Source organism: Camelus dromedarius, chromosome 7, assembly GCF_036321535.1.
Source record: "Camelus dromedarius isolate mCamDro1 chromosome 7, mCamDro1.pat, whole genome shotgun sequence".
Taxonomy (NCBI): domain Eukaryota; kingdom Metazoa; phylum Chordata; class Mammalia; order Artiodactyla; family Camelidae; genus Camelus; species Camelus dromedarius.
The window spans coordinates 53,228,502-53,256,164 of NC_087442.1; the positions used below are offsets into that span (position 1 = coordinate 53,228,502).

The 27,663-nt window shown below is 36.8% G+C and overlaps 1 protein-coding gene across 4 annotated transcripts in view; it reads left to right on the forward strand.

Moving 5' to 3' along the window:
* Positions 1 to 27,250, forward strand: part of ETV1 (ETS variant transcription factor 1) — an 88,164-nt gene extending 60,914 nt beyond the window's left edge. For all 4 annotated transcript variants that reach the window (XM_064487534.1, XM_064487535.1, XM_064487536.1 and 1 more), the window contains 5 exons: positions 9,215 to 9,281; positions 10,884 to 10,954; positions 14,172 to 14,341; positions 19,440 to 19,541; positions 24,482 to 27,250. In XM_064487534.1, the coding sequence (XP_064343604.1) occupies positions 9,215 to 9,281; positions 10,884 to 10,954; positions 14,172 to 14,341; positions 19,440 to 19,541; positions 24,482 to 24,703 (632 nt within the window). In that variant the 3' untranslated portion in view covers positions 24,704 to 27,250. The remainder of the gene's footprint in view (positions 1 to 9,214; positions 9,282 to 10,883; positions 10,955 to 14,171; positions 14,342 to 19,439; positions 19,542 to 24,481) is intronic.
* The last annotated feature ends 413 nt before the right edge of the window (positions 27,251 to 27,663 follow it).

Genomic DNA, 27,663 nt, shown 5'->3' on the forward strand with positions numbered 1-27,663 from the left:
TCACGTGTTTTAATTTTAGTTCGAAGTTTAATATGATGGTAACTTTATTCTCTACCATTTTATTTGCCAGGTATTAGATATTGGCAGGTAAATATTAAATTATCATAATGCCATAGTAGACAATCCTTCCCACCTTTCAAACCAAAGACCATGCAGTTTTCATGTTTGTCCCCATTCCTTCTTTTATCGTATGGTAGAGATCCCATGAGATACTGTTTAGAGATATATTCAGGGGTTGACTGCCACTGATTCCTAGTCTGGTCATTGGAAGAAAGAAGTGTTTCCTTCCCTCTTGAGTCCAGGACCAAGTTACAGATGGCTGATAGAACCCATTATGTATTTTAACAGTGTTTGGTATGGGGCTGACTTTACAAATCATTCTCATAATTGCTCTTTTTTTTTTCCTCCTAAAAACTCTAGATATTTTTAAGTATTACCATCTTTAGTAATTTCTAAGGCAGCAGTGATTATGGTCCCATGAACTCTGGCTTTTTGTACCTGATATTTAACACTCCCAAAGGCCAAGCCTTGGCCCTACTCCATTACTAAGAATCATTTGCTTATGGCCACATTTTTTCCTGAAACATGGTGGCTCATTTTTCCCCCTCCTAACTTTAAAACTATTGTCCAAGAATTTCAAGTAGAGGATCTCTTGGGAATGTAAAGGAATGAGCTATCGATCCTTCAGAAAATGTTAACATTCTGTTTCTCTAACATCCAAAGATAATTTTCTTTTACTGAGCCAGTGATTTGTGGACTAGTAGATCACTTCATCTCTGATTTTTAGGTGCTTCATTTGTGAAAAGTGATGGTGATGTCTTTCCGATTGATTTTGTTACTATAATAGAGGTCATGGATTGGCTTCCCAATTTGACTTCGCTTTCTATTGCTTAGCAGACGTCATATGAGTTTTCCTCATTCGGTGCTGAGTTAAAATAGCAAATCTCCCAAAACAGTACTTTGGCCCACTGTATCAGTTTTTCTAAGAAATACTTAAATATGCTCTAAATCTACAGTTACAGTAAGTGGCATTGGCTAGTGATTTGATTTGAGAATTGAGACCAAGGTCTGGATTTACTCTTTATGCATTAACACAGGTCAGATGGACAGGGACTGCATTTTAAGTCAGTAATGGAAGGCTGAAGGCTGTCTTAAACCAATCATATCAGTTTTACCCATGACTGATTGATCCCTAGGGGCAGAGCCCTGTAAGCATTTCTTTTACATGAATGGACTCTACAGAGCCTGGAGTTTCATTCATAAAATGGAGACTGAAAGGAAACGCACATACACACACACATACACTCCTACTCGCTGGAATGTCCATTTATACAGAGCTGAAGGGTGTAGTGTTCCATCAGCCTGCTGCCTTTGCCAGTTGACTGGAAGTAATGATTAATGCTCATTGGTCCCGCCTGCATGTAACCTGACACTATTTATGGCCTTGCATGCTCCTAATGTATAGTGAATGAGAAGACAACATTCTCAAATCAGAAACATAAACAGGAACTGGTGGGTCTGAATTCCATTCAAATATGTCATTTCAGCCACACAGTGTTTGTCTAACTTGGATTTTACAGGCAGGAAAGGGGGAAGGGAGGGATAATTTGCTTGTGAGTTGTACTAGCATGAAAAAAGGGAGTTAGAAGAGGGAGGGGAGCATACTTTTTTAGTGTGGGATTTTTAGCTTTTTAGAGAAAACAAGCAGGATGCTTCGGCTCAGAACTGCCTGTTTTGAGTGGATGAAATGAACACACAACTGATTTCACATGTGCTACGAAGATCTGCAATTAAATGAGACAGTTTAAGGAGGCACATTTGGATCTCTCCCCGTATGTTTCATAAACGTGAGCAAGAGAGGGGAGATAAATATTATTTATTTTTTAAAGTATATGTTTGAGTATATGTTTTTAGGTTTAGAACATTGTTACAGAATTTTTTTATACTTAAAGGATCTCTATTCTCAAATGACTTAACTACTTAACAGTTTAGAGGAAAGGGAGACTTTTTATTTCATAAAATATTTTTCCCTAACATATGCATAACTTAACTGAACCCTTTTTGAGGAATTTTTGTCAGATTAGATAGATGATTATTGTTTTTAGTGTGTGTGTGTATGTGTGTGTGTGTGTGTGTGTGTGTGTGTGTGTGTGTGTGTGTGATTTTTCTATTGTTTCTAATACAGTCTGGAAAATTTTAGAGACATATTCACAGATACATATAAGAAACTGAAAGAATGACATGCACATGTCATTGTGATTTAGTCGCTCTTTTCCTAAATTTAGAGAAGTATCTTTGACTGGTCAGTTCTGATAACCCTCCTCTTCAGTGTGTGGGCCTTCGCAGTTCATTGTTTTCATCCACATGTTTTTGTTATTCTTAGCGTTAACAAAAATAAAACCACTCACTTTGCATAACACTGGGAACGTTTTACTGAATCTTAGACTGGATACCTATTCGCTATCAGTGTCATTTTGAGCATGTTTTATTTCCTCTTTTGACCTCAGTTTCCTGATTTATAGAAAGGGGCAAATGATTCCTCTACCCTTTGGGTTTTCATAAGGATTAAATTGGCTACGTTTGTAAAATTACTGATACAGTATTAGGGGTGCAGACAATTATCATAAGGATTTCTCTTGGTAGGATTTTATCCTAACTTCTAGAGATTTCCTCCAAGACTGTTGCCAGCCCTTGAATAAGATGCCTCTCTTATTTCTAGTATTTACAGATATGCTTGGGTACTAGAGGGTAAGACGAAGAGATACTTTCATGTTAAAACAATCATCCCGTGCGTGGCCCACAAGGTACTGTACCATTGTGCTCTTTCTGACGTAGTGAAACAATCATACTGAACTAACTACTAGTATTACTCATGTTCAAAGCAAGTAGAATACATCGTCTCAATACTGTGGTAACCCAAGGAGGTATGAAAGTGCGAGGACAAACGATTCATGCTGATTTGGTTTCAAATCGTGTAAACTGCAAAAATCATTAAAACTTCCCCTCTTCAGAAATCTTTTGTGGCCCATTTTGGTAGCTAATGACATCTTTTCTCATAGTTTCTTTTAAACTTCTGTTCATTGTCAGAGTACAATAATGGCTAATAGTCAAAGTGACAATTGCACTTACGTTTCCTATCTGTTCAACTTTCTTTTTAACTCTAAATTAATAAAACCTTTCACAGGCTTATAAAACGTACACAATGGTGAGCTGGTCCTTATTTATGCAGGATACTGTCTCCCCAAAAGACCCAGATGCTCACAAGAGAAGTCTGTGGTTTCTTAGGTAAAATTCTATACTGTTATTTCATGTTATTGTAGCCTTTAAGTTTTAAAAGCATCTGAATTCAGATAACTGCATTACTTTTTCCCCCCCTCCAAGATTTTGCAAACACTATTCTAGGCATACAAAGACTAACATCGTTCTCTTTCTGTCCTCAAAGTCTGTCAATAGTGGATTCAGTACATCTGAGCTGTGGTAGAAGAAATATCTCTGCAGATTTTCATTATATATTCACAGTTTACTAAAAATCCTAATGAGAAAGCTCCCATTTAAGTGTGAATGAGGTAATAACTAAATTCATCACTCTCTTTTTAAGATTTCAGCCACCTCCAGCCTTTCCCTCTTCACATGAGGTTCAGTAACTAAGACGTAGTATTCACATAGAGCTTTTGTGACTGACAACAAATAGGTCTTATAAAACTGGAGTTTTTTGCCATCACCCTTGCTTCAAGTAAATTCAGACATACTAACACAGGGCCTTATTTCTAGAGTCAATTACTTTCAGGTTTGTTCTCTAATAGAAAGATTGTCTGGGTGTAAAAAAATCCTTACATTAGCATCCTTTTCAGGAAACTTCATAAAATACAGTTTTCTTGATTAGCTACACAAAGTCTAGTCATGTGGCAAGTGGCAATGCAGAGGGAAAAGACACTACACTAGTTTGTGTGTGAATGCTTTTGGACTTAAATACATCTTCATAAAGCTCGTGTTTTTTGTGCACTCTGGAAAACCTCTGAATTTTGAACATTAAACTGTGAGTTGGCCAGGAAATAAGAGGAAACAAACAAAAGAATGAAGTTTAAAACAGATAAAATTGAGACGGGCTCTGTCGTAGTGATCATCTTTCTTGAATGAGATTTATGTCATGAGTTCTTGGTACAACTCAGTATTTCTTTAGATGATATGTAAATGTTTTTGAAAAACTTGTTTAGACTCCTTTGTTTACACTGAAACACACACACACACACACACACACACACACACACACACACACAAGCACATTTTTCATCAGTTACCTGTTCACGTCAGATGTATGTCCACACACATTTTGGCCTTAGTCTTTTAATGTCCCCGGTTTTCCATGATCAATGTGCAATACACAACATTAGGTGGATTTTATCTTGTCATATCACCTCCTCAAGGATTAAGGGTGTAGTCAGTCCATCTTTGCATTGCACACTCACATGAAAGCAAAATTACATCAAAATACAATATTGAGCATATTCCTGTCTTACTGGGATTTCTCACTTACTCTCAGAGATTTGAATGCTTCATTAAGTATCACACTGATTATTTCTACAGGAATTTAACCACAAGCTTCAAATCAAAGAGAGGTGCTTTTCCACCTTTGTTTGGAGTTTACAGTCTGAAGTGTCTCCAGTTTTGTACACTACTTGATAACGAACAATCTCAACAAATTGTAGGGATGTCTCATACGACTGTGGCAAATGGTTTCTCTCTGGTCTGGCCTGTTGTAGCTCCTAGAAGCTTCAGGCAAACCAGGCCCTGAAGGAAAGGGAACCTTCATTCTGTACCACGTGGCAGCACATATGCAAATCAGAGAAGTGCCCAGCAAATTCATAACTGCGCTTTGTGGTCAGGCCTTTGGTAAAGCCTCCCAAATCAGTATTATGTTTCCCAATACAGCTTTTAAATGCAAGTCAGGAAACAGAGAAACCAACTGTTTAGTTTCATACCTGCATATCTTAATCTAAAGGAAATTTTAACAGCGTTACTAAGGGTGAAGATTAATTAAATCAAGCGGTTTGGGGTGTTCACTTACTCTTTTTAACTTCCCCTCCATTGACTAGAGCATTAAAATGACAACAGTGCTTTGCTGCTTTGAATTTCTGCAGCATGTTGGATCAGCTTTCATCACCATGAACTCATCTGTGACAAATTATAGGCAGTTTAGTTTCCGCAAGCTTATTGGTCCCCATACTAATGCCACATTGTACAGCTCTTTGATCCATAAGTTTCAAAATAATAATAAAAAAAATCTGTTAGCCTAAATTAAATGTACGTAATTCAATTTACAGATTGAATTTAGAACTTTGTAAACTAAAGTCACTTAGCACCAAATATGAGGGGGTAAGACTGTAAAAAATAAACTCAAAAAAGAGACCTCCAAATGTTTTGAAAATGTAATCACACTTCTCACTTAAACCTTTTAAATCATACATTTATAAATCATACATTATGATGAATTTTAAATCAATGTATTTTAAATGTCATAGGTTAATAGGTGGATTTGTGAGGAACAGTACTAACAAGCAATGTAAACCATCTCAATAGATACGTGATTTCAAAATAGCAAATTAAAATACAGAAATAATTTTGGTACATACATTTTTCTAGTCTTAAGTACCCTGTTTCCTGCTGTTTAAATACTTGTGAAGTTCACTTAAAAATAGACTGTTATGGATAAGAAGTACCATACCTTGAATCCTCACTGTTCGCACACACTGGGCAAATTGTTGCCCGTGCCTGACCTCATATGGATTCCGACAACCCTTTGAAGGAAATCAGCATTATTCCCATTTTATGGATGTGGAGGTTGAGAGTTAGAGATGTTAAATGACTAATATAATGTCATGCCCCCACAAAATATCAGACCTGAGATGCAAAGCCGGGTCTGTTAGATGACAAGGTACATGTCTGTAATCACAGCGCCGTACCAGTGATCCTAAGGTTATAATTATGGACGCACATAAGGGCAGGGTAAATACGCTGTCATCCTAACATCTGTGCGTGGGTTAAACTACAGCTTATTATTGTTGCTGAATTATCTAAGTTTTATTTCATGCATAAACGTAAATGAATACATGTGAAATGCTTTCACTCCCTGCTACGAAACACTTGCCTTTGAAGTCACCGCGTAGCTAGTTTGGATCTTAGTTGAGCATTTAGCTGAAGTTAAATTGTAATGCCAAACTTCATTGGTTGGATTTTTTATTAGATAAGGTAGAAATGAAAGCAGCAGGCAATTTAATTAGCAGTAATTTTTCTGGGCAAGTCATTACTTTGATGAACTTCAGAGCAATGTTTATGGCTCCTAATTAACCATGTTAGTCATTTGATTGAATAATCACTTTGGAAATGTTTCTACAATTTGATTAGAGTCTGACCCACTCTGATAGTCATAAATTAACTGATATCACTTTAGGATAACATGACTTTAGTTACTTTAAGGGAATAAACTCCTCTTAGCCATATTTTTTCAGGCTTCTCTGGACCTTAGAAAGGACACCAATTTTAAGGATAGATTGGATTTAAACAATGCTGGCCAAGTGTCTCAATTTCAGGAGCGTGATGTTAATTTTATTTACTCTGGGGTGTAATAAATAGCATTAAGAACTGGCGTAAACACAAATATATCCTCATCTGTGTATTTTTTTTTCTCCTAAATTGCTGTTCAGTGCCTTTTTTTCTTGGAATTTAGACTACAAGTTGGGCCTTTGGAATATAATGGAGGTTCTGGCTTTAGCCTTATTATGAGTCATTAATTTATTGTGACTTAATTTTAAATCAATAGAATTTGAATATCATAGATTAATAAGTAGAATTTGTGAAAAGTATTATAGAGAAAATACAACAAAAAACAGTAAGTCAGCCAGGTCAGCAGCCACATGAGTGTCGGTGAAGTTAGCCATCAAATCCTGTCTTTGATGTCAAATGTCTAGTCTTCCAGGATTCTGCTTATTTTGTACTATGTTGGAGCACTTCTGTAAGCTGTTCCTTCAACTTGGAACACTGGGTTCCTCAGAAATGCTTGCGTTCCCTTTCTTCCTCTTTTCCTCCCCCTCTGGGGAGGGAAGGGCTATGTTTAGTCACACTTATGTGTAATAGGGTTTAACCTATACGTTTTCCTCTCGCTGCCTCTCGAGCCAGCCAGCTGTTTTTACAGCCACACTCCAGCTGGGCAGCAGTCAGTAAAAGTATTTTGTGGTGGGGTGTCAACACCCGTACGGCAAAATGCCTGCCTCTGAGCAGCTGGTAAGCCGATGGCAGAGTCATTAACGCGCCCTCCCTTCCCGGCCCAGCTGCATGAAGGACCTTACGCCTTGGCGAGAAATCAAAATAAGCTTAAAAATTAAGTTGAATTACCATTGGTTAAAAAGTTGGGATAAAATGGATTGCTAGCTGTTTGATAACCCAAAAGGTCAACTGCACGGCCACCCTCTCATAAGCCCTGATAAAGGCTTAACCCTGCCTTTTTAGGGTCAGAATTACAAACCACATAATACTTTATGTAAAGAAGAGACATGATGTAATAAAATGTTTGATAATGAGTTTTCTACTACGTTCAGCGGGTGAGTTATGGATGCCTGCATACTCTTCAATGTTATTGCTATTAGGGATGGCCACTAAGATATTTCTGACTAAAACTACATGACATAAACTCTTTTTCTGTGAAATCATATCTCATATTTAGGTTTAAATTCATCACCAGGCACATTTTTGGAAAGTCAGATGGATTTAAAAAATGGAACATGCCAGACAAGGAAAGGATACTCTCTGGGCCAAATAAATAGTGCTGATTTGTCTATTACAGCATGAACGTCTACAGATAAAAACGTCTACAGATATAAAGAGTTAAAGGTCTTTAGATTCCAATTTACTTAAATGTTATTACTTGTTCAGAAGTCATGTACTTACTACAAGTGGTGGAAAGGAGGACATATTCTTATATTAAATAGCACACTTATCGTATATATTTTACACATTTATTTTTGTTTATGTTGTTTTAAAAACTTTAGTAACCCATACAGAAGCTAGGATCAGCTTCATCACATTTGCACATTCCTTTGGAACCTACGTTACATGCAGGGTTGGGCCCAGGTTTGTGGTCCCTCAAGCTCGTAAAACTTGGGGAACCTTCTGAAAGAAAAAGAAAATGAAATGACACGAACAAAATTAGGTATAGGGTCTCAGGAGGACTCTTGCAAGTGGAGGGGCTTGAGGTTGAAACTTCATTGTCTTCACCGTGACTCAACCTCTGGTTATGTGAGTGAACTTTTATATTCAGAATCAAAGACCCTCGGGCTGTAATACAGTTTAGATGGCATCTGACTCAGCCCTTTATTTTATATAAGCTTAGACGCTAAATGGCTTATCTCAAGTCATGTAGTTTTATTAGTAGTAAATAAAGAACTTGAATTTTAATCTTTTGTCTCCTAATGTCTATTTCTTCTCTCCTGTATCTAAGCTACTAAACACATTAGATACATAGCCATCACTATGACTCAAGTTTAACCATTAACCAAGTTTATTTTCTCAGGGATAAGTTAACTTGGTCACATAGGCAAGGCTTCACTCTTAGGGTAATAAAAGCATTTGCTGTAAAATTGTTGGATTTCTCTTTTATAGCCTCACTGGTTTTGTATATGACCGGTGTGCTTAACAGCATGAAAAGCCAGTCATGTTTTTATCTGAGGGAAAAAATAGCAATCACCTTAATAGTTTTAAGAGTTGTAACAATTTTGTCTTTTCATAATTATTTCTATCCAGTGTTCATGAAAAAAAAAACTATGAATAAGTCTTTTATTGATCTTTGCTTTGGATGCCATGGGTTATACACATTTATTCCACAGATGTCCTGAAATGTCTTTTGACTCATGACACTGTTTATTTTGAGGACACTGTCACATTTGCGTGGGGTTACTGCTCCAGCCAACTTTAGTAAGGTTGATGTGGGTAAAACCCTGAATTCACACGCCTGTTCACGATAATCAGTGTTCACCGTGATTGATTTCTCTTCCTTACGTTTCTTGTGTGGTTCCTGCCTGAAACGTTAACTATGTGTTGACAGCTTCCCCTCCTGGAGACTCGTGTCAGTTTCTGTTACTTTCCTGTCTGCGCTGCGTCCACTGATAACAGCATTCTCTTCAGCTCCAGAATTCTCTTTGACTAATGTTGTTTCTTCTTTCAGAAGTGCCTAGCTGCCACTCCATTTATATGAGGCAAGAAGGCTTCCTGGCTCATCCCAGCAGAACAGAAGTTAAGTTTTCCATTATTGACACTCTCGTAAATACCTGTCCACACAATCAGAAATCCTAAGGGTGCTGTCACATAATCATGATATTCTATGGGAAAAATCACTATGTCCACTAAACCGTTATTTTAAAATTTGTCTTCATAAAGTTAAAGGAAGATTTTTCAGGTCTTGATATCTTGTATTTGGTTGTTAACATGAGTCATATGCATATAAACAACTGAAAAGTGGATTTCTCTGTTCTTTCTTGCCAACAACCACATCCTTTTCAAGTGGAACATGTGCTTTATAGATCACCCACCTTACTGCTCTCTGCTGAAATGTATCTTCGAGGAATTTTCAGTTTTGCTTCAGAGACCTAAGTCATTGTTTTGAAATAAAACACAGTAGATTTAAATACACTCACCTTTAAACATCCTGGATTTTACATTTAGGACAAGTAATTGTTAAGAGTGGACTTTCACAGAAGAGTCCTACAGAAAGTTTTTGTTGTGGGTGTGTTTTGGTAACCATGGTGGGAAAGTTTTGTTCTAATGGACATGATACCTGCAAAGTAATGGATAAAAATGATGTTATCTGGATAGAATCCCCATTAAAGTATTTCTGGGATTATGGTCATGGTCCTTGATGTAAACACTGTGTATCTTCAGTGAAATGACTTAGATCCATCCTTTTAGGTTGAGTCTAGCATTGGTTGATTTCTGTGAAGGACATTAATAGAAGTAACTCCCTGTGTTTAAAGGATAGTAAAATAAGATAGTACGTCCAGAATATCTGAGATCAAAATTTCTGCACACATGCAATGTAATTCTCGTTGCTGTTGTTAATATTATGTACCTATCGCAGAGACCAATACATTTGAGAAATAAAACTGTGACTAATCCACATGAAATTTCTGCCTGGTGATTAAAGATAACAATAATTAAACAAAGGTCTCCCACTCAAGGATATTTGGGGGGAAAATAAAGGCTATTTGGGAGAGAAAATGTTGTGAAAAATTGTCAGCTTATTTTGCATTTTTTCTGGGGACTTAGTTATGATATAGTGGAAAAGGAAGGTTCTTTTTTTTTTTTTTTAATGCCTTGGTTATTGAAGGTGAAAACATGAGATGGTTAACCTAGCTAAATATTTCTGCAAGGAAGTGAGGAGGTAAACCTTATCTGTTTCAGTTCTTCAGGGTAGTAATGCAAAGTAAATGTCAGTAATTCAGTCTGATTTCCCTCTCATCTGACTGAATCATGAAACTTGGAAGAGAATGGAAAAGATGATACATTATAAATCCCACATTTGCCATGAGCTCTATGCTTGGGTTAATAATAAGAGAAATAGCTGACTCTCCTCCATTACTTTGCTAGGCACTCTTCTAAAGTTGCATATATTAATCCATTTAATCCTTACAACAACCCTCTAAGGTAGGTGGTTTATTAACATTCCCATTTTATAGATTAGGAAACTGAGGCACGAAGGTTAAATAATGTATCCGAGGTCATGGAGCTGAAAAGTGGAGGAGTCCTTTTCTATCTCCTTTTTTGTGTTAATGGTTATATTTTGAATTGTTTGTGAGCTTTATTTCTGTCATGAATAAATGTCTCCCATTTCTCCCCACAGGCTGCATGTTTGAAAAGGGTCCCAGGCAGTTTTATGATGACACTTGTGTTGTCCCAGAGAAATTCGATGGTAGGTTTTTCACTGTGTATCAAGTTCTGATGTTTGTCAGAGGGCATAGAGAACTCACCCTCTCCTCTCTTGAAAACAGTCTGCATCACTACTGGAAGATTTTTATGCACATCACTTAGCATGCACTCAAGTCTTGCTGAACTTTACCTCTTATAAATTCCCTTTCCTTCGCCCATTAAGAAGCTTTTTTCTTTTGTCCTATGAGAGATCCCATTTTTAGAGATATACACAGTCTCCTTCTCGCTGAGCTTTATGTAGAGTGAGAGGGCCCTTTCCATCGCCCTGCTGAGCACATGCAGCTTGTTGTTGGAGATTTATTGAAAGCTGATCCCATAATTAACAAAGCAGAGCAGAAAGCATGCTACTGTGGATGCCCAGATGACTAATGCAGGCTCTTTTCCTTTTATTGTTCGTGAAAAGATGCATTATGGAACACGGGAACAACATAGCTGCCCATTCAGTTAGTAGTGGTTGAGTCCTCCTTTTCTGCTCTTTCCCTGGGAAGATGTTCATCACTAATGTGACATTACTTTGTAATTGCTTAAAATGGAGTTAGGAAAGCATTGCCTTTTTCATATCCATCGCTGTGGCACTGGAAATGAAAATATCCACCACCCCCCCACCCTGTTAAAAAGGAGTGTCAAGTTGGATAGAATCTTCTTTTCTTGACAAAAGTGGCGGAGTCCGCATCTCCGAGGAGGCTTGGGTAAAAAGTGAACAGCTAATTGACTTGGTGGTTCTTCGGCGTGGTCTCCAGATTTCCTGCTCTGATTGTTTCACAGGAAACGAGCAGGGGCCCTCTGATTAGCTGATTGCACGAACTTTGGGGATCATGCCTGTAATGACTCGGTAGCTCTCAGGAGTTTTTAATTGTCATTATTTAAACAGCGAAGTGCATGCGCAGATTGCTTCTCAGTCTCTAATTAGTGGCTTGAAGACTACTGTGTTCCCGAGGCTTTTGCTGCTTACGCTTCTCAGAAGGGGTGGGACGTGTTGGGAAGATCTGTTTCTTTCGCCTCCCTTTAAATTGCTGAATTCTTGCTAAGTTCACGGGGTTGTTTTTGTTTGTTTTGTTTTGTTTTTTAATACCTTTATTGTGGTATGATTCCTGTAGAGTAAACTACACATATTTCAGGTGTATAATTTGATGAATTTTGATAGGTGTATACACCAGTGAAACCACCACCACAGTCAAGGTACGGATCACTTCCTCAGCCTTATTCTCTAATAGACGTTAGTTTAAACCTTTGAGATTCAAAGGTGTGACCTGCGTTTACTTTACTTAGTACCCTCAGCAGAGCATCAGAGTTCTTAAAATCCAGCTTTTTTCTCTTGAGATAAAGCATAAAGTCTACTTTTGGGAATGACCTTAATCACTTTCTTTCATTCTTAGTGAGTTTAACATTTTAAGAAATGTAATAATCGGTATGGGCATATAAGGAAGAAAAATAGCTCAAAACTGTAGACAGGATTATGATTTAATCTAATAGGGTGAAGTCAAAGTTACACTAATGTTTGGGGAAACTGTCTTAATTGTTTTTTTCCCTTTGACTTTTAAATACTTCTCAATTTTATACTAAGAAAATATTTTTGGAAGATAATATTGGGCTTATATTTTATAAGGACTAGAGAATAAGAAGAAAGAAAAACAAAAGGTTATTGTTTCATTGCACACGGCCAGTAGGATCAATCACATTTACAGGCAGAAGCAATCCAGAGATTAGAAAATGTGACAGTGTTTCACTCGTTCTGAAAAATTGCTCAGTTACCCCCATGAAAATTTGTAAATCTCAGAAGGAAATACTGAGATAAATAAAACTGTCATTGAAATCAATATGAAGAGACATTTCTATATTATATAACTTAGACCAGAACAACATAATGATTTTTTAGCAGCTATTTAGTGAATAATTTCATTTTGGTTTAGGGTTTTAAAGTGCTGTTCTTTCTGCAAGTATTTTGAGAGGTGAATTTCTGTTTCCTGACCAGAGGAAAGTTTTAAAAAGCTTGAGATTTTCTTCTGTTTTATAATTTATACTTAGTGTGACTAGATCAGCTTAAATATATTGTCTGAATCGTTTCTTTAGTGGAGGAGAGAAATTCATGCATTAACAATGATATGCTTGTTGGGCCCTAGACATTCAATCCCCAATGTGACCAGTTCCACATATTTTTGAGATAGATTGCTGGAGATAGAAGTAAATAATCAGTAGTTATGAAACTGAGTTGTGTTTTTGTGTGTGTGTTTTCTTTTAATTTGTTTGTTTGTGAAATCAAGATATCTGGCCAAATTTATACCAAACAATTGGAGATGAACACCTTTACTGCTGTAATCTATTTAACAGATTTTTACACTTCATATGACTAGCAAGCAAATGTAACACAAACAAACCTTTCTTGTTTAAAAATATAGATATACTGAAGGCTCTGGTGTATACATGTTTGTGTGTGTGCATACATTTTTACTGGACTTTTAGAAGAAGAATAACAAGCTAAATTCAAGTGAGTGAAATACAAACAGGAGATAAAAATGATAAAAATTTTCATTTGCTGCCAATTGAGAAAGAGATAGTGCCCGTGTAAAGGTGTGGAAGAAAGATGGTATGTTGGTGATCCAGTATGCCCTGAATTGCCATTGACATTTTCCTAATTTGTATAACGTGCAGATTACTTAACTGAGAGTTTAAGATGCTATTAAATTTGCTTTGAAATATTTGCATTACAATTTTCAATAGTTTGTCATGTGTAGGTCAGTGAGGTATTTACAAATTATAATTTGCAGAATTTAATTTGTGCAAATAAAATGCCCAGAGCTTAAACCTGATTACTCCCTCTGCAATGTTGCTTAGAGCAGTGAGTAATGGCATTAACAATGAAGCAGAAAAGTATGATTAGATACTGTAGTTTTTAAGAGTGTCTAATGATAAAGAATTTATACAAAGGTTTTGTAAGTCAGTGACATCTATGGATTTATTCTGCACTTGTGTGTATTTATATTGACCATTATATGTTGTATATAGTTGTCCATAAGTTTGTAGATTCCTGACTTGTATTTAACTTTTTAACTATTTTCAATTCCTATTTAATGGTAACATTGTATTTCATAGAAACCCTTAAAGTAGTGTGGTTTAACCATTTTAGTGATTGGTTTCATGTAAATTTTATGTGAGTGTCATAACATGGCTAATAATAGAAAATTAAAAAATTTTTAATTTAGGAGACATCAAACAAGAGCCAGGAATGTATCGGGAAGGACCCACATACCAGCGGCGGGGATCACTTCAGCTCTGGCAGTTTTTGGTGGCTCTTCTGGATGACCCTTCAAATTCCCATTTCATTGCCTGGACTGGGAGAGGCATGGAGTTTAAACTGATTGAGCCTGAAGAGGTAGGTTTAGTAGATTTTCGGTAGGAAAATCAGATATGTTATAATAGAAACATATATTTGATTCATATGCCCAAAATATAGTTTTTAATTTTAAAACTTTCAGGAGACCTTTTGAATTAAAAAGTAAGCCCCCCCAAAAAATAGCATGCATACATTTCAAATAAGAAATGAACATGTTGCAGGCTTATTCCAGTTGAATACCATCCTATAGAATTTATTGAAGAAAATCAACCAGAACTTCATTAGCATAATCCTTTATTTGAGAATACAGGGCTTGGGAAGTCTCTTGAGATGCTGTTAGGTTGGGGGTGTTTGATGGTCTTTGAGGAAGAAAGGGTGGTCTGTCACAGTTCAAGTTTTGGTTAGCAGTTATTATTTGGATAATCTTGATTTTTGTGGAGGGGACTAGAGAGGATCATTTAGAGACCAAAGTCATGTGTAAGAGGGTGAGGACTATTTAGAGACCAAAGTCATGTGTAAGAGACACAGCTGTGGGGGATAAATGCACACAAGGGTCACAGTGGACAATCCTCACTCAAGTATTTTTTAGGAGACTCAGACCTGTAGGAACATTGCTTCCCTTTGATTATTGGTACCGTCTGTTTCAGTGTCACCAGGATACCTATGCACGCTGCACTGGAGGGTAGGAGTAAAGTTTAAAATGTCACCATAATACCTAAGAAATTACCAAAATGAGAGGACTCTAGATAGAGATAATATGGGTAAATGGAACAAACACCTTTCAACTAAACGTTCAGCTGCCTTACCTGCTCCAACCCGTCCCCATGGCACCTACCAATGGAGTACTTTCCTTAAGAACTTCTCAGTTCAAGTTTTATTCTTTCCAGGACTAGTTTCGGCTTAAGCCTACCATTATTATTACAGCATAACCTACCAAATAGCTTTTTGGACCTCCAGAGAAAGGTGTCTTTCATATGAAATGTTTGTGTCTTATTAAAGATGCTTTCTCTGCTACTATTAAAACTGACTGATCCTCTTGGCTATAGGATCTAAACATCTCAGAAAAGTTGAACGATTCAGCCAGATATCCACCTATTTTTTAACCCAAAGTGATGAGTTTCATATAGACCAGACATCGGCATCCTAGGCTAATGGGCCTATGAGTCCTAAATTTTCTGTTATATGAAACTACGTAGTCAATCATAATCGGGTAACAAGCCCTAATTTGATATCCAGAAGATAAGGTGATATTACTCATTAAGATTTAAGAGATTATGTGACTCAAATATGTATTAAATAAAGTATGAAATACGAGGAGCTAGTTAACACAGTTAAGTCTACTCCGGGTTATGTCAATAACCTGGTAGCACGAGAGGGTATTTTTGCATCTCCCTTACGCCGCACCAAGCACGCATGCGCAGAGAGCTCGCTATCAGAATTGGAAAGTATCCATTCTCAAGTATGCGTCTAAAACTTAATTTGGCTGTCAAAGGAAATTCATTTTTATGTAGACATACTTAACTAATGTAAGTGAAAGAGCCGCGAAAAAGTGAAGTACCAAAAATCGAGACTAGAAACACTTGACGTGACGTAATTTGAAAGCCCTTTAACGGATGCGGATGTAAGCTCTTCAGCTCATGAAAGATGTTAATCGCTGCAAGAGTTGGTTCATGCTAGAACTGAGTACATTCAACAGGAGTTTGTATCAGACAGTTACTGCCCTCCATCTGTGATTAAAATAAGGTAAGCAGAAGGAGAATTTTAAAATTTTTGCCATATATTAAGATGGGGGAAATTTCTGAATAATGTGATTATGCATCTACTCAGAAGTGTAAATCTTCTTATGCAAGTGATTAAGTTTGTTATATAGCAATGGTTGATTTTTAAGATGGTCAAGTTTGAACAAATAGAAGACTTGACCAGAGGACCATTAAGTTGCATCAAATTGTGAATTTCTGTGATTTCTTTTTTTAATGCTGGGAAGGAATACAGTTACATCTGTTCCATACAACAAACCAAGACTTACACACCTTTTCTGTAGTCAACTCATAAAGGAAAGAAGGGCTGGGTAATTCAGAGTCAGTAGACCATTTCCAAATAGTAACCAAGTCCCTGGAGATTGTGCAATAAGCACTAAATGTCTCCTAAGGCCCTTTGTTCAAAATGAAACATTCCATTTCTGATTGTTATGTCGCTCACTGTTACAGTTGTTTCCATCAGGCAGTGACTGTGCTGTTTATGTTTAAATTTCTTCTTTGGGAAGTGTTTGTGAAATTTCTTTAGCCTGTGGCCCATGGTCACCCATTTCTTTCGACTCCCCAGCAGTTCTTTGGGAATCTGTGACAGCACAGCTCATGAAAGGTGGCTCTGAAGCCATCCTTGTTGGAATTACTCATTGGTTCAACTTCTTTATATATCATCTTGCAGCTTAAAACGGTATTGAGTGAGACTGCAGTCTTACGCTGATGATCTGCTCAGTGTGTTTAGCTAACTTTAGCAAGCGTATAATCTCTAATATCTCTCTTTTTGGAGATATTTGAGATAATAAGATGTTATTTATTTATTTATTTTTACATTTTTTTAATTGAGTTTTAGTCATTTTACAATGTTGTGTCAAATTCCAGTGTAGAGCACAGTTTTTCAGTTATATATGAACATACAGAGATGTTATTTTTGAATTAATCATAGAGCCTAGGGAATTATTTCAAGGAACAGCTATTAACATAACAAAGTATCCATAGGACCTAGGGCAGAAGTCTTTGGATAATGTCCAAGCTTGCGCTAGAAGAGTTATCAAGATGTCTGGTAGCCAGGCCCCGAATGTGGTTTCCAGGTTTGCTCTTGCATCTTCAAGCATGATTTTAAAAAACAAATTGAATACTTGAACTATTACATTTTCCTATGTAATTTATTTGACAATAACAGTAAATGCTATACAACCTTGATCTTTTCACTCTCCTTACTAACAGTGAAGTTTTCATTTGAAAGAGTGTTATAATGAAGTCACTGAAAGTTATGCCACCATTGTACCTGCTCCGTGTTGAGCATGGTACCTTGGCTTATAGTGGTGATTGGTGGGTGTTCATATGTGAGGGCTGAATGGACTTTCTTAGTTTGTCGGTAGGTAGCCTGGAAATTATTTACGTTGTCTGTTAATTTTAATTTTCAGTCTTCTTAAAAAAATTTATTGTGGTAGGAACACAACATGGGATCTATCTTCTTACCAAATTTTTAGTGTACATCCAGTATTGTTAACCGTAGGCCTGGTGTCATACTGCAGTTTTCTAGATCGTATTCACTCATCTTGCATAACTTGTCTGCATCTCCTAGGCTTATTGGTATGTCCCATTTCCCTCAACTTTATGATGAATGTGACATTTAAACAGCTCTTAAGAATAAATTTGATTGCTCTAAAATGTTTACTAATACCCACACTGCTGAGAATTAACTGGCATCGTAAAAGTCAAATTCTGCTTATGGTGTTAAAAAAAAAATCATCTTCCTCTCCCCAGAGACTTCCACTGTGTTGTCTTAAAGTTTGTTAAAGTATTTTACTTTCTAGGTGCCTCCTGGTGAATTTCTAGAAAAGAATCATTTATAAATGAATAAGTGTTCAGAAATTGTTGTTCAATTTCAGGAGCTATTGATCATCCATTCCCATGTCCCTCTGGGTTTGCATGCTGTTCAGTTGTCATGTCTCTCAAAGATTTACTGATGTCCATTGTTAGCTTTGTAAAAGACATTTATGTAGAAAGGATTGTTTTCACTTCTGATTGCCAGCCTCCCATTTCACTGTTGCTCAGAACATTTACATTAAAATGAAGTTTATTTTTGGAACATTAAGATGTACCTGCCACTGTGACTGTCTGCTTGGGTACACAGTTAGATCCCTGTGACATCACATCTTCCTGCTCTTAAAAAAGTGCACTGATGATGCCTGTGACTGAATTACACTGTATCTTCACTCAGCAGATACAAATCAGTGAGAGAGAATAGCAAGGATCACTGTTTTTTAAAGTAAAAAAAACAAACTCTGGAGAAAGATAATTGCTAATAGAGACAGAGTGATCTCTCTGCAAAGCAGTCTATTTTAGTATGTGAGACACAGAGACAACTTGGAATTCCGTGGGCATAAAGGGAAACACTGACCCTATTAGAAAATGCTCTCTCGAGGTTGCCTAGGTATGCATGGCAGCTGCAGTTTCTGCTCTGATTAAGCAAAAGTGGAAATTAATGAGGATGTGGCATTAACAGAGGGTTGCAGAAGCAGGCCACCCTGCTCTGGATACTGCTGCAGCTAGCCAAGGGTGGCGGTGAGGTGGGGGATGCCTAAAGCTCTGTTGAAGAATTCTGTTTGCCAGAGAACTTGCTCCTCCAGAGCCACATCATAAAAAGCCCTGAGATTGTTCTCCAAACAACAAAGTAGACATTCTGCTTTAGAGATTTCTGTTTGTGCACTCACATACACGGTGACCTTTTTCACTTCCTTCTTATTTTTAGCATCCAATTACTATTCTCTAAATGAATGCGTAATTCCCAGTTTAGTATTGGCTACAGTTTTATTCTGATGCTGCTGCAGGCAATAAAAATTATTTGCAGTTCAGCTTACTAATTTGTCTACTCTTTCCTCTGCTGCACACACTAGGGCACTTGTTCACTCTCATTTTGTCTCCAGCAGGATATCTTTATTCCTTTGGTTTATTAAAACCTCAGAAACACCTTTACAAAGAGATCACTAAATTGCTCTTGATCTGTAGTTTTTATCTGGGGGAAAAGAAAAGGGAATAGGGAAAAACAGCCAGGGTACCTCAGAATGGGAAATTTGCCTCATTTTGGTGAATTGCAGCCTGTTCATTCCCGTTGTAAACACATTCCCTTATTTCCATTTAATTTTGTATCCAAAACAATAGTGACAAAGAATTCTATTGTGATGTTTCAGACTGATCTCTAAACGCCTGGTTTAAAAAGCAAATCAGGACACAGGAAATACAGATCAGGATGGCTTTTGCCTCTTTACTTCTGTCTTTGGTTTGGATGTGTTTTGGAGGGGTTGGAAATGATTAATTAACTAATTTTTTATGAAATCTGATGAGAAGTTGATACTTAACACTACGGTGTAATTCTGTTTTGGTGGCAGGTGGCCCGGCGTTGGGGCATTCAGAAAAACAGGCCAGCTATGAACTATGATAAACTTAGCCGTTCACTCCGCTATTATTATGAGAAAGGAATCATGCAAAAGGTGAGCAGCTAATACAGCATTAAAATTCATTGAAATGTTGCACATTCATCTGCATGTCATCTTTTAAAACCCACACATCATTGCATTGCTGAAGCAAGGATTTTGCTCACTTTAACATATGCTTAGCTCTTGGTTTTGTGATTGTAAGCCTTTCTATTTATAAATTCATGGGCATTATAGACAAATGTGTAATAATATCATATACAAAGTAGTAGACGTTCTTGAAGTCCCTACTTTGCTGTATTTGGTTAAAAAAAAATGTTGTTTCAGTACTAGTATTGCAAGTATGTATCCTCAGAAGTTCTTGCTATTTTGCTCCATGCTCCACAGTTGTATAATTTTGAATATTAAGTGAATTCTTCCCTTCTTTTCCCTTGTTCTGATTCTTAAAACATTCAGAACATTTCTGGTTCTCATTCTGAAAAACATTTTCTTGGCCCATTTCGTTACTTGATGGCTTAACACCTTTAAACAATTGATTAAAAACAACATTTGATTTTATTTTGTTGGTAGAATGGAGTTAAATTTATTTTATTTAAAATGAGTGTTTCTTAATATCTCAAAGGAGCTTTTTAAAAAAAGAATGAGATAAAGTGATTTGCACATAAAGTAAAATGTACAATTTTTGAAGAAGGTAATGAATAAATGAATAAAAATAAAACATTTGGATATTTGTTACTGCTACATCCTTCAGCCTTGCGTGTGTATTCAGCCTAATTATCTGTGAACTAAGTTTAGGATTTATGCACTGTGAACATTATTACAGTTGTATCATGCGTCCTTTGCTTATTTGGAGGGACATGGACATGGACATAGTTATATATTATGACATATTTTTATGTCACCATAGTTATGCCAAGAAAAGCTAGACTAGTTGGGCCATGAAACTTAATAGAACGGAGGGAAACGGCATCATAGAGTTTCCTAGACCGAAAGGAATCAGTGCTCTGGAACTGGCCAGCCCGGAAGTTAGAACTTCCAAGATCCTTAAAAGATACGGCTGAACTGGATTCTTAATTGCTTCCTGTTTCCCTGACTCTCACCTTCAAAATGGATAGCCAGTTACTACTTGCTTGTCTTGTCTCCTCCATCTCAATCCTGGAGTCATCTTTAATTCGTCTTTCTCTCATCTGCCACTCCCATTTGCAGCCAAACCCTTTCAGATACACCCCATTCCTTTCCTTGTTGTCAGCATCTTCCTAATTTGGCACATTAAATGGGCTGGCACAGGAGGTGCTCAATAGTTCCCCTGGGCGGTTTTACCCAGTGGTGAAAAATGCAATAGTGGCTTAGGTTTGCATGCTAGCTTCTCACTAGATCACCTTTTTCAACAGATTTTTCTACTACCAAGTAGTGGTATTCTTACACATCACGTTGCTGTGATTATAAATGAGATAATGTACTAGAGACACTTGCATTGTACCTGGTGCAGTAAAAATCTTCAACGAATGATAGCTGTGAATGCATCTCACACCCTGAAGCCAAGGCATATTTATTTAGCTTCTGTGCCTTGACCATTAGTCCCTTACTAAAGGGAGCCATCACCGAGAGCTAAAAAGTATTGCAAAATATCTAATCATACTCCAGCTTTTAGACAGTGTTTGATGGGGTATCTCCAGGATGGCACATCTCGTCTTAAATAGTCTCAGAAGTGTTCAAACTTATGATTCTTATTATGAGTATAACCACTTCCATGTTCCCATTTATTTATCCAATTATCACATATCCCACTTGTTTACCTCTTATTTTAATAAATTAATAAGTCAGATGCTATCAAATCATTAAATAATGGCATAGATGGCGAAATACACATAAAACTGCTGTGGCTCCTCACATTTTCCCTTATTAGGCTGTCACTGCCAGAAGAAATTATTAGCAACTATTTATTTATCAGCTAATAAAGGATAGCAAAATGTTGCCCAGCACAGCCTTTTTGGTGTGTTTCATAGAAGAAAGAATAAGTCATTTAATGGTGAAAAGTGCAGAAGTTGAAGTCTGCTTATAACTAGCACAAATACGAAGGCTTTTACAATTTTTGTAGATGTACATGTTTACTCATCCTTATAGGAGTTGAACTGGTCAACTTGCTACTCTTTGATACACCTGTGACTCTCATTGCTTCACTCATATTATTTCTGGTTTTAGAGTATCTTGCCTTCTTGGCTTTTCTTGATAACATATGTATGGTTGTAATGGTTTAAGTAAGTTCTAGTATAGCCATTCATAGGAAAATTATGCAGTCCTTAAAAAAATGATGTAGAGTTTTATGTTTTAATGTGTAGGGGAAAATGTTTATCTGACCACACTTGTTTATAAACTTAAAATTGTTTGTATGTAAAAGAAAATTAAATGGAAACATTAGAAAGTAAAATAAAACCAAGTGGATCAAACTTGAAAAAAACCTGATTATTTCAGTAGTTGTGAAAGAAATAAGAAACAGGGTTGTAATGTTTATTATACCTTATACACAGTCTATGTACATGCTTCTATTCGAAATTTAGAAATGCCTAGAAAAGTATATACAAACATTTCAACATTTTATTTATGGATAATATAATCATTGATCATTGTTTCTTTCGGCCTAATCCGTAATTTTTAATTTTCTTCCAATATCCCTGTATTACTTCTGAAATTTTAAAAGTTAACACATAATTTAAATCTCTTTCACAGCACAGTTTCAAAAGATATCTCCTTGTTTAATTCTGATTCATCTGTCCTGTGAAATCCATGTTTTACCGATCTCAACATTGCATTTGTGTATACTCCGTGTGCAGCATTTTCCAGATGTTATTGTATTACTAATAGAAGACGTTATGTCCCTTGGTTGCTTATCAGCCCTTGTTCTAAACTCTGTGGCATTTAATGTAGTCCAGTAAATGTAGTACTAGCCCTAAATATGTTTACTGAAAGGAAAAATAAAAGGGTGAGTCAAGGCAGAGTCCTTAAGAGATTTTATAACCTTGATTGTATATTATTCACCTTAATTCCTCACACTCATTTATCAAGTTATTTCCAATTATAACCAGTAGCCACAGGTTGGACCAAACAGCCCAAACAGCTTAAAGCAAAGGCCTCCTCCTCAGAAGCCCCTCAACAAAGCAAAGCAGGTTATTAAATGATCTGCATTACGCAGGCCATTTAGTTGTTTCTCAGAATGCTTTGAACAAAGGGAAAAATGGAACGTAGGATTTAGTCTCTTTGGCTTTGTTTCTGCTATTACCCATTTTTATTTTTACGGCGATGTCACCATTTCACCTTTAGGAACTTAATTTCCTATTCATAGAGGGCTCACGTGAATAAATGTAGGGCAGACTCCGCTGGTTGCCCTGCTCTGTGCTGGAAACCCATGTCCACCCTCCAGCAGGCTCTCCAAGCAGCCATTCCTGCCCCCATTTCACAAAAAAAGGGGACCTGAGGGCAGTTTACGAAACATGCCCAAATTCATGGAAACCAAGTACTGGCTGTTTTCAAGCCTAAGGGTCTTCGTATGACTTGGATTCTCTAAATCGGTTCCTTGTCCTAGGCAGTAAATATCTGGGGACAGAAAATCTTCTCACTCTGAGTCCAGGCCAGCGGGGCTCTTTGGTAGTTGCCTCTTTTCCTCCCAAACATGCACAGAGGGCGTGTAAGCCGTGGCCTCACCATCCCCCATGTCACGTAGCAACTAGCCGGGGTGCCGAGTAATTTCCACCTTCCTAAAATCACCGAACTCTACATACCCACAAAAAGTTACTCTCAAAGTTAATACAAAGACCTGTATTCTACCACCCCCAACCCTCTCCAGGATTTTCAGAAGCTCAACATTGTCTGCTAGTGGCAGAAGGTGCGGGAGACAGATTTGTTTAGTTTTACTCAATTTTTTATAATTTCCTGGAGAAGCATTACTCTTTAAAAGTTAAGCTTGGGACATGTCATTTCCTACCAGTTCTGCTACTTCTTTATTTCAGGTAGCTGTCAAGTTTCTGTTTCTCGTTTCCTCTCTTTGCATTGTGTATTTTAAATGCCTTTCAATTTTTCACACCTCTTACTTCAATTTGACACTTTATGCACATCCTTAACTTCTGTCTAGTGCACCTAGCTTTCATTTTTAAAAGTGATGTACCCAGGATAATGCTGCCCTCTTGATCCATATTTCATTTAAATAAGGCTATGTATCTTTTTCTTATTTTCAGATGAGACTATACAGTGCAAAATAAAAAAAAATAGAGAGAGAGAGAGAGAGAGAGAAAGAACATTTCACCCTGTGAATCAGTGAATCACTAGTCTAGTCTTATTAGGAACACAATACATTTTTCTTTTCAGGTTTGGAAGTTCAGTTTTTCTCCAGTTTCAGAAATGTAATTTTGAGAAGGAGATGCTACACTTTAGAGGTCTGGTTATTTTATAAGCACCATAGATATTACCTTTTAAAACAGAGGGAAAGAAATTTCAATGTGAGATGTCTGCATGAAATCATTGATTTTTTTCCCCTCAAATTACAATGTAAGTTTACATTTATATTAAAACAAGCAAACTGCTAAGCTTTCTAGTATGTGTGGAATGAATGAAATTATCACACAAACTCAACATATTGCATTTCCCTCCATTGAACTGTAGTTTAGTCCACAAAGTCCACAAAAAGAGGATTTTTTTTCCTATGTATATCTCTTAATGCCTGGTTGCTTTTTCTTGTTATCCACCCTTTCCTGGTGTATTAAGCCATGTGTTTGTTCATTTCTTTCCCTGTCCTTCCACATCCAAGGATGGTGAAGATGAGGTTTTTTGTTTGTTTGTTTTTGTGTTTTCCTTTTAATTGAGGTATAATTGACATGTAACATGATACTAGTTTCAGGTATACCACACAGTGATTGGGTCTTTGTATCTATTGCAAAATGCTTGCCACCCTGGCTGCCATCCAGCACCCCACGTAAGGACGGGTTTTCTCTTCCATGTGTTCCCAGGTGGCTGGAGAGAGATACGTCTACAAATTTGTGTGTGACCCCGAAGCCCTCTTCTCCATGGCCTTTCCAGATAATCAGCGCCCGCTGCTCAAGACCGACATGGAGCGCCACGTCAACGAAGAGGACACGGTGCCACTGTCTCACTTCGACGAGAGCATGACCTACATGCCCGACGGGGGCTGCTGCAACCCTCACCCCTACAACGAAGGTTACGTGTATTAACACGGGGGACAGTCGGGGGCCTCCTCACGCTTCTCCTCCTCTTCTGCGAGATGCAGAGAATCTCTGAATTCTCTTCGATTTTTGTTTGATTTTCGTTGTTTGTATTTTATTTTTAAATAAGGATACACAAAAAGGGGCTTCTCCTGTTGCATCCTTCTATGGTCTGCCATGGACTGCGCACTTTATTTGAGGGAGGGTGGGAGTAATCGAAACATTTATTCTGTGTAACAGGAAGATAATGGGTGAATGGGCGGGGGGGTTGGGAGTTACTTTTTACTTAGGCTTGGGTGGGGGTCCTACAGGTTTTAAGTATGATGAAGCTACATCACGTTTATTTGATTTCATAACAGCATAGAAAATGTTCCTTTCCTCTGGGTATCTATGGTACAGTTAATTCACATTGTGTAAATATCCATTTGGAGACTCTTTGCCTTGGGCATTTTCCCCTTTCATTACTGAGTCTCCGCAAGGTGTACAAAAAAAAATCTACTGTAAAAGGCAGTTTAATTGTTAGAAATGACTGTTTTTGCACCTCTTGTAAAAAGGTATTTAGAGATTGCATTTGCTGTTTTTTGTTTTGTTTTGCTTTCTATATGACTCACAGAGGATAACCATAAAATGGGTAATTCTCTCTGAAGCTGAGTAATCATCATGACTGTAAATGAGGGGCACAATTTTGGACTCTGGCTCCAAACTGAGTCACAGGCCAGTAGCAGTAGACATATCTGGTGCCACCTTGCTGTTTAGATACAAATCATAGTGTCATTTAAATATTTTGAAGCGCATTTCAGTTAAATAATGGTATTTTTCATGGTCCTTTAAGACCTTCATTTAAATGTTAAATCTGGGATCACAATGAAGCAAAAAAAAAAAAAATCTGTCTCCTTTCACTTCCTTCAGTACATAAAAACATTTAATCAATAAGAATTAACTGTACTAAATCACATATTATGCTGTTCTAGATACAGCAAGCACTCCTTAAGAAAAATATCCAGTACACTAAATAGGTACTATAGTAATTTTTAGACATGGTACCCATTGATATGCATTTAAACCTTTTACTGCTGTGTTATGTTGATAACATATATAAATATTAGATAATGCTAATGCTTCTGCTGCTGTCTTTTCTGTAATAGTCTCTTTCATGCTGAATTTACTATGACCATTTATAAGCAATGCAGTTAACTACAGATAGCATTTCAGGACAAAATAGATGACTCGAACCATTTATCGCTTACAAAATAGCTTATGCCATGCTATGCTCGAAGCAGCTTTTATGCACATTGACAAAATGAAGAGTAAGCTTCAGCTTGCTAAGGGAAACTGTGGAAACTTTTGTAACTTTTGGTGAAATGGAAAATTATTTACAAACTGTCGAAGAGGATGAGGAAGTTGCTGTGTGACATAGTGCTGGCACTGATACTACCCGTCTTGTTTTGGACACTCGTGTATATGTGATTGGATTGTTTGAAAGAAGATTTAAAGATCGAAAGTTTCAAAAGTTTTTGTTTCGGTTTTGTTTTGGATTTGGAGAAAATACGGAAAGCAGGATATATCATTCCATTCACCTTGAAAAAAACCATACGTAGATGGGGTTCCAATAGCTTGCTTAACAATTCAAGCGAAAAACATGAATTTTGTTCAGTCCATCAATATCCCAGAGGACGAAAAATGTTTAGAGAGTCATTTGCAAAATGTTTAAGAAAAGTTCTAAACACAAAGCCAATATCAACCTATGAAAGCATTTCATGATGAGACAGGAAAAATTGCTCAAAGATGGTCTCCCAGCTACCCATTTTCCAGCAAGACATGGATCACAACTCATGTCTCTAAATTGAACAGTTATTGGGAAACTGACCTACCAGAATCGATACTACTCACATTTAATCCTGTGAAAAAACATATTCTAATTTCAACACATGTATGTAACCGGTGATTTCAATGATTGTCCTACATAGACATCATATGTCCTTAGGCCCATGATGGGCTAGTAAGTATGCCTTAAAAATCAGAACTCCTCCCCACCCCCCCACTATGCTCGTGTGACCATTTACAGCACTTAGAGTAAAAACAAATTTTAAAATATTCACCTAAAGTTTTATTGGAAAGAGGATTGACATATTTGGAGAAATTGAAGGAGAAATTGAAAGTGGGTCTTTAAATATGATCTAAATGAGAATTCCATTGAGGATTCTTTCTTTTTCATTCTCTTTTTTTCTTCTAAGAATTCTAGTTCTAGTTTGGCATCGGGAAAGAATTGAGCTGTGTGTTATTTTAAGGGATCAAGGAAGAATCGGTATTAATTATATAGTATTTAAGGACAAACCATATATTTTTCTGTTTACAGTAGTGACTCACTGAATAAAATAAGTAATTGGCCGACATTAAGGGTATTTCCAATACAGAAGTGTTCAAAACATTGCATTATAAACTCTTTTGGGAAATGTATCTAAACTTTTTTTTTAAGTTCTGTTCTTATTCTACGTTTTGTTTAGTTGTGTTTTCATTTTCAGATAGATTAATAAATCTGGCAGCTGATTTCTGCAAGATTCTTGTGTTTTGAATTTCTAATTGAATTGGCTCTTCAATCATAGAGGTCAATGATACAACATTTCCTTTATCTTGGTAAAAGAAACTAAAGGAAGTATCTCCCTTCGTGTTTGCTGCCTCTTGATGCTAATACCCAACAGACTAATTACAACAAAGAATGTTACATCCCAAATAACTAATGAAAACTGTTTTTTTAAGTTATGCCTATAATATGCTGAAAAATAAAAATTCACACAGCTGACAGTGCAGAGCAGTTTGCTCAAATCATGGAAGGATCTTGGAGGTCATTTAATTGAAACTTCTTTTTATAGATTTTTATCAATTTCCTATAGATGCTGTACCGGATTGCCACAAACTTAATAGCTTAAAGCAACACAAATGTATCCTGTTATAGTTCTAGAGATCAGAAG